General features: G+C 39.1%; 1 protein-coding gene across 3 annotated transcripts in view; it reads right to left on the minus strand.

Annotated features, from left to right (window-relative positions):
- The window catches only part of PDE7B (phosphodiesterase 7B), a 233,502-nt gene that overhangs the window by 59,480 nt on the left and 159,818 nt on the right, over positions 1 to 14,204 (minus strand). Inside the window, exon 1 of one of the 3 annotated variants that reach the window (XM_026087432.1) lies at positions 11,550 to 11,604. The exons of the other annotated variants lie outside the window; for them this stretch is intronic. Coding sequence (XP_025943217.1) covers positions 11,550 to 11,574 — 25 coding nt within the window. The 5' untranslated portion in view covers positions 11,575 to 11,604. Of the gene's footprint in view, positions 1 to 11,549; positions 11,605 to 14,204 lie in introns of those variants that run through there. 3 annotated transcript variants of the gene reach the window in all.

The following is a 14,204-nucleotide window of genomic DNA, read 5'->3' on the forward strand; positions in this document are numbered from 1 at the left end:
TTAGTTAGACAATTAGACAATTAGTATGTAACTCGGACCCAATTCTTAAGCATGACTGTCTAAGAACAGGATCAGGAAACTAACAGTTACACAGGAGAGGGGAAAAAAAGGCAATAGGGATGATGAAATAATCACAATGCTAGAGATAACAGGAAAAGGGTTATGGAGACACCAAGGCAAAGGATATCTGAGAAAGGATTTACAAGTAATAAGGAAAAAGCAAAGGTATCACAACCCCACTCTGATGGAGAGCAAATGACGATATCACTGCAGTGCTCATTTGGAAGAGTTTTAAAGAGAAGGAAAGCACTGGGAATAACACGGGGCTGCGTCTCGGAATGGATTGGCTTCATTTTGCTTTCACAAGTTGCCTCTTAGGAGGGTAGCGCAAGGTAGCAGCATTCGGTGCTTGCGTTGGCTCCTGCAGCTGCTCTGAGAATAGCTGCTGGCCCACCACTGGCACAGCAGGCAGGCGTCTTACCCACCCTGCATGCAACGGGCTGCTGGGCAGGGAAATCTCGTACACACAACAGCCAGTGCAAGCRGCTATCACAAGGGAGTTAGACTGCCGGAAAAGACAAATCTCATTTTCCTGAGTTGACTTTCCCTTAGCGTATAAAAAGGAAAAAAAAATTTCAGCCACTCTGGAAACTGGAATGGGGCTCTGGAGGTGGTCGGTCACCTTCCCATTGCTTGATTTTCTCTGTTATCTCACTTTCCTGTCTCAGTGGTTCTGTAATTGACACCATCACTGTGGCTCCTGGAAAAGTAAACATGTTGGGCTGGGGTGCTGCTGGAGTGAAAAAAGGGTGAGGGAAGGGTTACGGAGGTCGTGTGTCTCAGAGCCTTGCCACTAAGGGAGTAGGCAGCCAGTGCTCATCCATGCCCTTGGGGCAGTGGCAGAAGTTACTGTTCCCAAAACTTTCCTTTTATCAGAAATTGACCAAGTGGCTCCATCCAGATTCAGATGCTGTGGAGTCTGAGGAACCACTGGGGTCAGGGAAAAAACAAATACCAGTTGTTAGGGGGGAAAAAAAAGTTTGGGCAATCAGAATCCCACCAGAATTATAAAGACATGTTATTCTATTTGCATATTACTGAGTAGTCTTGACATTTCAGATGAGAAACTGAGTTGGAAATTACAACTTGTAAAAATTACATGTATTCAAGACTTCAACTCCTCAGTCACAGAACTCTCTCATCCTAAAATGAGTACTGACACTGTACGCTCCCAGGTCAATCACGTCAGGCAGCAAGGACAATTCAGCAGAGAACAATACACGAGATCCAAAAGAACAGATCCAAAACTCACTTCTTTATTCACCTTTTCTATTCTGTCAGGTAAAAACCTTGAGTCTGAGTATAGCAGACAGAAATTGCATTAGATTGAGGTTATTATTGGCTTTATAAAATAAAAAACTTAATAAGAAGTAAGCCTTGCATCTACCATCAATATGTGTTGGTACACATACAAAAGAAAAATACTCTATTATACAATATTTATTGGTATTCAGAACATTCTGGACACAGAATGTTTGTTCTACAGCTAAGTCAAGAATAAGTCAAGAATGGATCCCACATTGTAAGTCTCTCTTTTTTTTTTTAATCAGTTTGATCTGATGAGAAATGTTGGTGATGGAAAAACTGAACTGTGTTTTAGCATACTGCAAGTTTTGGTAGGGGAAGAAATTATTGCTTTGACCAATACATTGCCCAGCGGTTGTAAAATGCAGGCTATCAGACTTTCTTTCTGTATAAAGTGAGCTTCTCAGAGAGAATAGAAACATAGGTAGCTAAATAAGAATATTACAGATGTCATTTTAGTCTCTTCCAGAACTGCTAAGCACTGGAAGAAGAATCTCCTTTCCCAACAACCTCTGTAGCTATACTTACCATCATTAGAAAATGTGCTTCATCACAAAGAGAGGTAGTAACCATAGAGTACAAATGTTCTCTTTATATGTAAAATACAGGTAGAATGGGATTGAGGGAGGGGAAGAGACCAAAGGCAACTCTTCTACATCTTTCTCCATTGTTTAGTTCAAAATTCTTTCCCTGTTTTTTTTTTCTCCAATGTTTTATTTGCTAAGTCTTACCACATTTTCTATTGAAATCAAATAGATTCTAGCTTTCTTGAATTCATACAAATCATCTATTCAATATGGGAGCACATACTGTCATGAGAACTTTTCTATAAATATTAACATTACATACAGTAGAAAAACCTCCTACTCCATAGGATATCATCAAATATCTTCAGAAAATTTCATATCACACTACTTGTGGAGCATATATTGCCTGACCAAGACAAGCTTACAGGTTTGATAAATTCTTGGGGGAAATTCTTTAACAATCTTAATTCTCTGATCTTAACAAAAGTAATAAATAGGACCAGTGGTGAGAATATGTTCATTTTACTAAAAACTATTCAGCACATCCAAGAAAGCTTCATCTCTACCAGTTCTTCAAAGGCTTTGATTATTTTAGACAATAAAATAAACTTTCAATATGACCTTGACCTTTTTCTACCCCATTAGTATCTCATTGAATTCTTACCCTACTTAATAAATTTAATGTTTTTTTCCTTTTTTTTCAAAATAGCAGACACTTAACATTTCAGATTTATCGTAACTAATTGTATACCCCAAAACTTTGCCAACTATATGCGCTTGGTATTTTATTGCTTTTAAGAGGAAAAGTGGGTTTGTATAAGCAGTCCTATATCATTTACTTGGCAAGCTATTTGCTCCATCTGTGACTGGTCCTTTAGTTTGGAAGTTCCTGCTTAATTGCTGTGGACAGATGTTCCATTGCTGTAGCACTAAACACCATGGAGGCCCCTGTCACATAATAAATCAATTTAAAAAAGTTCCATTCCCTTGTTCAAAAGCCTCAAAATCCTTATAGAGAGCAGAAGTGGAAGCTCTGAACTTACCTCCAAAGCCACGTTTCTCTAAATGCACTGTTTCTATGCATCCATTCTATGTGTTCAGGGCATTTTTTTTGTCAAGAGACCACCAGATAACTTACCTGTTATTGTTCTGCACCATAAAGATCATACTGAAGCTCTTTTATTACTATCTGAAATTTGTCTCCCTACGGTGAATACTTATTGATCTGGTATACATACCTAACTAGCATGTTAATAGTCTGTTATTACTGAGGGGAAGGAAAGCAAAAATTGTCAACTCATATGAATGAAATATGTATATATGACAAGCAATCTTTTCTTTTCTTTAGGCTAAATTACAAATATTTTTGCTTTCTTCCAGGAAGAAGGACTCCCTGGAGAGCACTGATTAAACAAGCCTTTTAATGAGTTTGCCAGATTTTCTGTATGCTGCTTGTGTAGCTATCTGTCATTCTGACCTACCAAGGGCTAGACTTGTAACCTGCCTACAGTCTCCCCCATTCAGACTTTGGGGGAAATTTTTCCCCAAATTCAGGGGGGAGTGGACTGCACACAGCAGCAGTCCTCAYCTTGTTCCACTGTATCTCCCTCAAACTGGTCTTACAAGAAATGCATTTCTTATAATGCCACAATAATACATCTGTCTATCCTTGCTCCATGCAAAACCCCACTTTTGACAGGGTTTTCATCCCTTTAACACTTACTGAAATCATTTTTATTGGCTGACCTTTTCCACCATAACTTTCTAAGCCTCTAGCCTTTTATTCTCTCTGTCTTCAGGACATATTTCCATCCCTCTCAGCCTAAAGCCTGCCAAAGTTTTTATAACTTGTTGAATATCACCAACTATAGGAAGAAGTTCATTGATGAAAACTGCCTTTATCTCTCTGAAATAAAAGGCAGTTACCATCAAGGTTACTCTTTCAGCCTCTTTAATAAAGCCTCATCTTCTTTTATCTCCCCTTTATGTTTTAGCCTTAAAATGTACTGCAGCAAGAAAGTCCCAGGCAGAGTCCCCCCTTTGTTAACCATTCAGTTGCATTTCCCACCCACCTGGATTCTTTTATTTTTTTCCTGTTTCCCCAATATGTGGAAACACACCCTAACTTGGTGACGGAGGTAGGTTTAATGGCGTCCTTTTCAAACGGTTTTGGACAACTACTTTGGGAGACTAGCATTATGCTACTTGTCAGAGACTTTCACCAGTGCAAAGGGGAGGAGGGATCAGTTACTCAGTGCTGTATTTCAGGCTTTCCCCATCCTATCCTTCATAACATATCCATCACTTTCTTGTTGTCTTTCTAGTCCAATGCCCAACTGTTTATTCTTCTGTGATGTTCTCCCCTTCCGTTCACATTTTCCACCTTCCGTTATTATTGCCCGTCTTTTCAAATCCACTGTAGTAAATAAAGTTCCTACTCTGCCTCCCAGACTTCTTATGCTTTTAAAAGCTTAAAAAATAGCCTGCAGTTCAGTATTACTCTGTTGTCCCTATCAGACTCTGTATGCCATATTTGTTGCTTTAAAACAGATAATAATCTTTTTTGGGCTATTTGTGTTTTTTATGAATTAAAGTAGCCTGGGACAGTGTCTGAAACACACTTATGTCCCCCCACAGGAGACAGAAAACTCTACTCCTCATTCAAATTTGCTTGACTCAAAACAGCACGAGCCAAGCACCAGAATCCCAGCGAGGCTGTGCAGTCTCCGTCCCTGGAGGTGTCCAAGACCAGACTGAGGAAAGCCCTGAGTGACCTGGTCTGAGCTCGCAGCAGACCCCACTCAGAGCAGGCGGCTGGGCTAGAGACCTCTGAGAAGCCCTTCCACCTGTACAAGTCTGCTGATTTCCAGTCACTGTCAAGTCAGTCATGATACTGGGCTTGTCTAACAGTAGAGGATGGCAGAGTTGCAGGCAGCTTTATGTGATTCTTTACTATTACATTTGTTCCTACTTCTCGAAAGGAAAAGATGTCTTGCTTTAAACATCTAACAGAATCTCATGTCTCCACTTTGGGAGATGTCTAAGTTATTTTTTTCTTTCATTAATTTGTATAGTTCCCATTTTTTCTCCGAAAGTTTCCTTCCTAGTGTAGGTGTTTATCCAAATTCTCTAGGCCACTGACCCTACTAATCATTCCTCTTGCATCAGCTTTAATCCTATCAAGATTCATCTCTGCTGAAGATTTCGAGAGAGCTCATTTCTGAGATTAACCAATCAAGACTATCTCCAGTAGCAATGCCAATTTTCCTTCTTTGCTTTGGCAGGAAGTAGAACCACCTCTTTAACTCTATAAACATCACTTGCTGCAAGTTAAGGTTCTCCCTGTGAATTTCTTCTGGGGAAACTGCTTTTCAAATTGGCCCCCTCCTATGGGGCCAGTCATTCCACACACACAAGAAGCACAGGTCGGTAGTTACAGGTGGCCAAGGCGCAGCACCGTAGGCCATCTCAGCCACTACAGTTTTAGGCTCAGGTGGCCATTTGCTCTTGCAACCTGTTGCAGCTGTTCCCTGCTTCAAAAATAATTAAGAATCCTTTTCTCTTCCCCCACCATTCATCTTTTGTTCATTGATACTTCCCTGTACCTTCTGGGCTCAGAAAGCACTGAAAAACATCACTTTAATATTGATCCAGTTATATTAGAAATGGGATTGGCCAGATACCGTGTAAGAAATCTTGCTTAAGTGTTAACCTCAGTTCAGCGCTGTTGAACTGTTAGGTTGCCAAGTTCATGACAAGAATTTGGCTGCTATTAAAACCCTATTATCTCATCTACACGATCATTCTTGAAGTTCTGCAATTGCTAGTTTTGGGGACATATTTCACACCATAATTTAGCCTCATGTTTTCTGAGCCAATGAACATTTTTTTGGGCTCCATGATGCATTTGACTCTAAGCTGCAGGTGCAAGGCTGGTGGTGGTCCAAATCTCAGCCCCACTGTTCTCTAATTGTTCTCTTTTTATTTATATTTTGATATTGTAGTCTCTTTTAAACAGCCTCTTGCACCTTACTAAACAGCTGAGGCATATGCAAAGTGTAACTTACTGTATAGTATGCATATATCTTGTTTCCCAGACATTTCTCATCTAAAGGTCTCTAAAGAGCAAATGGCAGATTATTAGAGGAACAAAGTTTTAAGAAATAGTTTCTCTAATCAATGCAACTACTGAAATCCACTACATATACTTGCAGAAACAATTCAGATCTTGCGGGAAAAGTTCCTTCTTCTACTCCATCATTTCAATCGCATGACGTCAAATCAACAATTTGCAACTGGAGCTATTCAGTCTGGCAGATTTATGCCAGTAATTTATAAGAGTTTGAAAAATAAAACATTCTCAGGTCCCACTCAGGCACTTGACATCTTTCAGACAGCACGCCATCACAAGACATTACACCATATTTTGATCTACAAAGTTTCCCAAGTATTAAGTGATTTTTAGAATGCAATTGCTTCAGAGTACACAAGATCTTTTTCCATTTTAAAAAATATATGTTCTAAAACCTTGAGACAGGTAATACATGTGAACTATCCAAGAGCAAAAACAGGAAAGACAAGGCATAATAGTTTCATCATCCAAGTGTTGATCCAAGTGTTGAGATTCTTCTAACACAGCCCAGTGGAGGGGTGGCTCCTGGTTCTGAGCTCCAATCCACAAACAGGCAGAATAAGCACCATGTGCTAATGCCACTTTCTTTTTCCACCTGGGTGCAACAACAGCTGAGTCTCAATGCAGGTGCAATGGAAGGTGTCTAGCTGACAGGTCAATGCACCCTGCACTACAGTAATTTTTCATAATCTCTAAGAAGGACGCAGCAGACAAATGGCATTAACCATCCAGAACTAAGGGAAGTGCTAATGCAGAGAACTGAAAATCAGATGAAGATTAACAGAATAGCCAGAAGCAAACAGCATTATGTCCTTAAAGCAAGACAGCATTCAAGTAACATCTATTCTATCTTCCTAAGTTATGGATAATGATATCTCACTAGAGTTCTGAACCTCAAATTACTAAATTTCATGGAACCTTCTCAGGTCTTAGGATGAATACTACTGTAGAAATAGGAAGTCTTTTCTCTGTAGCAGATATTAGTCCTGATGAGGTAACCCTGCTAAGTAGAACCGAAATCATTTGACAAAGATCCTTCACATTGGCTAAGGCAAGATAACAACCAACAATCAGTATATACAGTATGGACCCTAAACGGCTGCATTATACCCAGTAAAAGGTTACCAAACAACTATGCAAAATAAAAACAGTAATATACACACACACTCAAAATACGTAGCCAGCACACAAATGCTGCAGCACAGATGACTTCTAAAAGATGTACATAGAAACAAAACACCCCCCTGCCTAGAACATGATGTTCTTGAGCATGTCAAAGCTAGTGTAATATCTTTAGAATATCTAATTTGTTAGGTACGAAAGATGATATGTAATTACTTCTTCACAGTTATAGAGTAGGTTCAACATCCTTCCTCCTCTATGTGAAAAAACTATTACTCCATTAGTAATGATTTACATTACATTACAGCTGTCACTGAATGTCAAGGTAATTTCCCTGTTTTCTTTCTTTGAATCTTTTTAGCAATCCTAGCTTAAAAGAGTACCTACTATAAACATGTTCTTACAGAAGAGACTGCTAAAGAGAAAAAAAAAAAACTAAAGGACAAGAGACAGTAATTTTGAAATATCTTGTCTCTACAGAATTGACACTAATCAGTTTTAGCTAGGAAGATTTTATATTTCTTTTTGYGCCCAAGAAAAAATCGTGAAAAGTAAAAGAATTCAATTTTCCTATCTGACAATGGCACCAGGACAGGGTGGAACAATCTGTCACTCCACTTTGAAAGTCAGTAATGTGATGTTTTTAATTTATGAAGTTTCTGTGCCTCTCAAAAACCCTGAACTTTATTTTCCTGAAATGCACTTTTCACGACTACGTGCCCAAAACTGGCTTTAAGTTTTGCAGGCCTGAAAACTGCCAAAAAGAGAATAGGCCATGAGTTGCCTCCAATTTCCAGCTGCAAGCCCAGAGAAGGAGAAAGGCTGGAACTGTAAGCTGCCTCCCACACCAGCCCTTCTGCTGGAGGAGTGAAGCACGCTGCTCCCTGAAACAGGGAGCTGGCAGAGCAGCATGGAACGAAAACGTCCTGGCTGTACACATGCAAGTGAGACACTGGAGAGAGAAAAGATGTAGAAAAAGTGTCCTGCCAGGAGCTCTTCTAGCTTACACAGCATAGGCTTAAATTTTGTGAGTCAAAGAACTCAAGCTGTAGGTATAACTTCTTGGTGGGTGCAGCTGATACAGTTGATTATGCCGGTGTCTGCAACAGATCTGTTAAGAGCGTCTTCTGAAACCCTAGGCCCCCAAGTTACTTCCTGCATTTTTATGCCTGCATATACTAACATGCTAGACTTAATTCCTTAACTAATTAGTGCTGAAAGAATGAAAATGGAACAACACTGAAGAGGTTTCAGTGTTAATCTGATAACACCATGTCTCCTAATTTGCAAGGGCAGTTTTAAGATAGATCTGAAAAAAGGAATCCCTTTTGACAGGAAGATCAGGCAGACTAAATATCTGATTACTGCAATATACTGAGAGGTGACTCTAGCTACCTATAACATGAGTTAATCACCTAGAAATAAATTTAATGAATTGTTTTGTGTCCTGCCTCAAAACAGATTTTATAAATAATAGGAGGCACGCCAGTAAATTTCTCACATCTTGTTGACAAGTGTAGTTAAAAACATTACTGACTCCCAATCAGAAGGATTACCGTTCTGAAACATGTACAAAAGTGCTTTATAATGCCCTCTACATACGGAAACTGAACAGGCTGGAAAATAATACAAGGCAAGAAGGTTGTACTGGCTGACACAATTGGACTACTGCTTTTAAAATTGTTCCTGAAAGCAAATTTAGACCTTGACTGATTTTTTTTAGTACCGGCAGATCTTTAAGTTACACTTACTGAAGACTATTCAGGAACTACGTATGAAAGCATAAGTGAATTACAAAGGAGTAAGATCTGTAGGAAATCTGCCCCGGGCAGATTTGGTTTCATTTTGAATAATCCATCTTGCTTCCAAACATAAGTCCCATTGATTATCACTATAGAGGAAATTTGCTTTTCTTTAAAAAGTAACTAAGAGTAAGTTGGTTTGAGTTCAATTCTCGGTAGGCAAGTGTCCACATCATAAAACGACTGCTACCATTTACCCTGTTGGGTGAACTTCTCAGCAAGATTAGTAGGGAGTTTTGAGGACTCTATTGACCTGGAGAAAGCAGCTCTCCGTTTTTCCCAAGGATTGCACTGCCGATCAGGTCAGGAACATGGCAGGGAGCTAAAAGACAACAGCTGTGTTCACTATTGGCCATGCTGTGACTGAACTGAGCAATTCACTCCTAATGGCTCCACGCTGTCCATAATGATCTATCAAGAGTAGGACACTCTACTTGAAAAGAGAATTCTTTCAAATAGTAATTTTTCAAATGAAATTAAAGCAACAGTTGGTTTGGAGGCTTCAGATTGCATCAAATGTGCTGCATTCAGTGTGTCACTAACAACCACAGAAAGCAGGGAAAATGTGATACTGCTCTGTGCTGAAGAGGGAGCCCAAGAGAAAAGTAGAAGGCTAGAACTGTTTTAAACTGTAATTCATTACAGATTAAACAAACAAACAAACAAAAAAAAAACCCCAAAACAAAAAACCCAAACCCTCCAACACAGTAGAGGTGTTTCCTTAATGCTTTAGTACATGGAAGAAGAATATCATTTATCCAGAATCAAGAAACAGTCCAAAATCATGGTTACCATTTACACACATTAAGTATTTAGGAAAGGCATCAAAATCATGCTTTAATTGCTAACAACTACTTCACAAGGAGTTAAGTGAAGTTTGTTCTTTCTTTTACTTTTTCCTATTCTTATTTTTTAATATCAAACCAAAGGAAGGACATTTGCACAAATCAAGAGATAGGAGCATTGGTCAAACAGCAAATCACCAAATCCCGTGAACCTGACCAAAAATTATTTTGGTGAGTATCTTTGATAAACTTCAGAAGCTTTCAGGTAGCATGGGACATGCGGTTTGGGCACCTCCAAGCAGCTGTGTGGCGCAGCTGCTGCCCTGCTACTTGCGTATTCAGTCCTGCTGTACCTACTTCTGCTCCCAGCCCGCTGCCAGGACTCAGGCAGGAGAAGGATGGAGGAAGGGAAAAAGCAAGTTCCCATCTGTGACTGGAATGGGAAGGGACTGGGGATAAGCATCAAGGGCTTCATTTGCCTTCCCTCTGCCCAGTTCATTTGTGCCATCTGAGGTGTTGGGGATTGGCAGTAAAGCAGGTGGGTGGGCTGGGGGCCAGGCCTGGCGTGCCTCTTCAGTCCTGGGCAGATATGAGAGCTCCTGGGTGCTTTCACTGCAGCAGTGCAAGAAATGGAGGAAGCGTTGGGAAGAGAGAGGACTTAGAAGCCAAGATTTAGGTTTGTCTTGGGCATCTGATGTAGGCCTGGTATTGGCCCCAGGGTGAGATTCCTTGTTCACCACCCCTACAGCCCACTGAGCTCTCCCAGCCCATTTCTCCACATATTCATCCTCTTCTCCCAGAGCTTCCACCCCTTTGTATGGCCCATCAACTCCCAGCAGCCTTTCCCAACCTTTCTTGTCCTGAAGACAAGACATCTTTTTCTGGCACCAAAATACTGAGCTCTGCTGCCATCAAAGGTAAGGACAAAATAAGAGTTCCTGTGTCCTTTGTTCAAGGAGTGGCAAAAGCCAGTTTTGCCGACTCTGCTGAGCATTCTTGAGTCGGCTCTAGATCAGAACATGAGAAAGTAACCTCACTGGAGTGTAACAGGACCTAGAGGTGAATTTATCTCACTACTTTAAGCATTTAAATGTAGGCATTTTCATGTGAGCTACAAGTCTAAGCTCCCATCAGAATCAAGGTTGTAACAGTTGGTAGAGCCTAGGAAACTATTCAGTTGACGAGATTTCCATTGGCAAAAAATAGAAACTTTTATACCTAACTTGAGTACCTTTAAGCATCTTAATTTGGAGCTGAATCACTGACCCCTAGTGACCAGAATAAAATTCTCTAGAAGGACTACAACTTCATGTTAAATGCTGGGCGTAATTTAGAATAACATCTGTAAAATTCTGTTAGATTCACCTTATTTATTTGGGCAGTGACGCAATGAAATATTTTTAAATGTTATATCTGGCACAAAACTAACCTGATTTAAAGGCTATCAGTTAAACAATACCAAAGGTAAAAGACAGCTAAACAGGTTTTTAGCAGAAACCTATTTTCCATATATTACCCAAGAACACTTCAGCCTGCATTATGCCATCTCATTGCATAAGTTCTTACTTTCCCAGTCTTAACTCAGAAAAAAACATAACATAATAAAAGGCTTGCCTTTTCATAGCAAGCTATGTTAAACATGACTAACTAAACTAAAACCCTACCAATCAAATATCAACACTACACAACTATACTTTGTGAAGTCAAAACTCAGAAATTGGTCATAACCACAATAATTCTATAATACTGTGGGTCGCATTCATTGAGCTACATAGTATGGTGTCTATACCTGAATATTTACTAACTTGTAGCTTACCACAATGCAATAACTGCAGTCTCATACATTTTCTTGAGTCGCAGTATGAGAGATGCTTTCAGGCTGCATAAACCCCTGACAAGAGAGGAAAACATCTTTTGTCAGCTAGCCTATCATTATGGATCCCTTTAAATTCTTAAAATCTATAAGTCATTGCTATATGAAACTAGTGAATGTTAATGTTAAGGCTCCTGTTGACTTTCCAAATTCAGTCCAACTACATAAGTGTAAAAATCAGCCAGTCTTGTGAGGAATCTAATACCCCTACTTCCATGCACTGGTACACCAGCTCTATGTGAACAAGAGAAAACGAGAATTCTCAGCAATAAGAGAGTGAGAAAAGGATCTTTGAAATGTATTTAGGGAAAAAAATGTCAGCAATTTGTGTGATTTGAGTCAGTATGAATTTTTACAGCTAACTGAAGAATACTACAATCACCAAGATGATGTTAAGTGCATTTTCATATATAGATGAAGTTCTATTTCCTTAATTAAATTAGTGCTAGAATGAATAGTTTTCATTGGTGGAGATAAGGTTTTGCTTTAATTTCCTGCCTTTAGGTGGAGTAGGCTAATGGAAAGGCAACATTTTTGGCCTCAGCAACAAGTCACAAAAAGGTTAAATCGTGTGTTGGCTGGATTGGAAATACTAAGAGAATAAACCCTCTTGTATATATTTTTGTTCTGCTTCCAATAGCTTCTAGGTAAAGAATTTTAATGGACTCTGATATAATTAAACAAATTTACCATCTTCAGGTCAGCAGTAAAACTACTTTAAGGCATTCCTCTACAAGCACAGAGATTAACATCTATGGCTATGACTATTCCATATATGTAAGGTAGACTGTTAAGGTAGACCACTTATTTTGGTCCAAATGCAGTCAAAGACCACACAAACAGGCCTTACATGATCCACAACCTTCATGTCCTCAAAATAATATTGAGGTAGAACTTCTTTGCAGACTTTTGTGTAATCATACGTTTCAACTAGTGTGGTCCCAACCCAGAAACTGTAGGGGAAATAAATAAAACACTGCAAAAACAAAAAGTGAACAAAACTTTCTTCAGAAGACACTGTTCTCATTGCATGGTTTATCTGTTTTTGGGGTCTCCCTATGTGTTCTGAGAAATGGGTCTAAACTGAGAAATGCTAAATCAGAATACTTTTGAATCATGGGTGTGTCTGAAACAGAAAACTGCATTTCAATATAAACTCTGGAAAGGCACCTCTTGAGATAGCAAACAATTACATTCCTGTACTTTTCTTGACTTTTTTGAAATTCTAAGGTAAATTGACAGAAATGGCAGTTTTTAAACATGCTGGTATATTGGCATATTATCTCCAGCTTACTATTTGTAATTCTGAGTAGACAAATTCCTATTGAAAAAACAAGTGAACAAAAAAAGTACTTTAACTCCTGAGAATTTTTGTTACATATTTCTTTCTTTATACTGTCATATCAGGAAGAGAGAAAATAAGACCAAATGGTAAGGAAGGAAAGCTTAAGTTGTTATGTGAATATTTTCTGTGATTCGCACCTTTACACGTATAGGAATTCTCTGCGGAGAAGTTCATTATAGGCTCATCATTGCTGCAAAGAGAGAGACAGATGCATACTGTGCTCTCCCAGAGAGACTTTTTTATTCTTCTTCCTATTGTTTTTAATCTAAGGCAAACTCTAAGCCTAGTAGATATCTATAAGCACTCATATTTTTTTTCTAAAGTTCTGCAGCTCAGTGACAAAAATTCTCATTCGAAGAAGGAATTTCTTCTCTCATCAGCAGAAAGTTTTTCCAGTTCTGGCCTCTTGCATTTCCTCTGTTCATCTGCCTCTATTGCCAAGAAAGATGTATAAAGTTAAAAAAAGTACAGCACAGGGCACTCCTTCTATGTGCTATTTATTTAGCACTGCTAACATCTTTTAGTGTATGAACTTCACATCACAGCATCAGCAGTATGGTGGAGATGCACTGCGAGAGCCGGAGGAGTCTCACAGCCAGTAGCTTTTGATATTCATCAGATTAATCTGCATCGCCCATATTCAAGCCAAATAAAATTTGTGTTTACTGCGCAGGTGACAAAGCTCTTTCAGCAGCTCATAGATGGTTAAAACTGCTGAGAACCCAGACTGTATCTCTGTTTAAGCAGAAAGAAAGTGGTGAGTAAATAAACCAAATTCATGCTTACCATTTAGCAGCAGATTTTCTCTCCTGATGATTTCATTTTTTTGTAATTTTCTTGTCAAAAGTTGTTTATTTCATACACAGGCACTGCTGAACAAAAACCCACTAATCTGCCTTTGCTGCCTCCTCCTGTGTTTCAAATATAACAAAAGGCAATTTTCTCTTGCTATTTCTGTGTAACTGATTAACGTGAAGGATGTGTACTTTTCATTTAAAGCCTTCTTTGTACAAGTCTGGAATACCATGTCTTCAATATAAGCAGTAGATATTTATTAGATACAAACAAAAGTATTGCCAAATCTGGCATTCAAAAAGTCCCTCCTTCTCCTGCACCTTTCAGTTCTCCAAGCGATAGGATTACTGGCTGTCCTGAGCTTCCAACCGTAACAGAGACTGTTCTTGTTGGTAAATACTGTTTAAATTTCCAACTATATTAGTATCCAGCACATCTGCTTGCCTAAAAGCTTTCCT

This window comes from Apteryx rowi, unplaced genomic scaffold (assembly GCF_003343035.1).
Source record: "Apteryx rowi isolate R43461 unplaced genomic scaffold, aptRow1 scaffold_716, whole genome shotgun sequence".
Taxonomy (NCBI): Eukaryota; Metazoa; Chordata; class Aves; order Apterygiformes; family Apterygidae; genus Apteryx; species Apteryx rowi.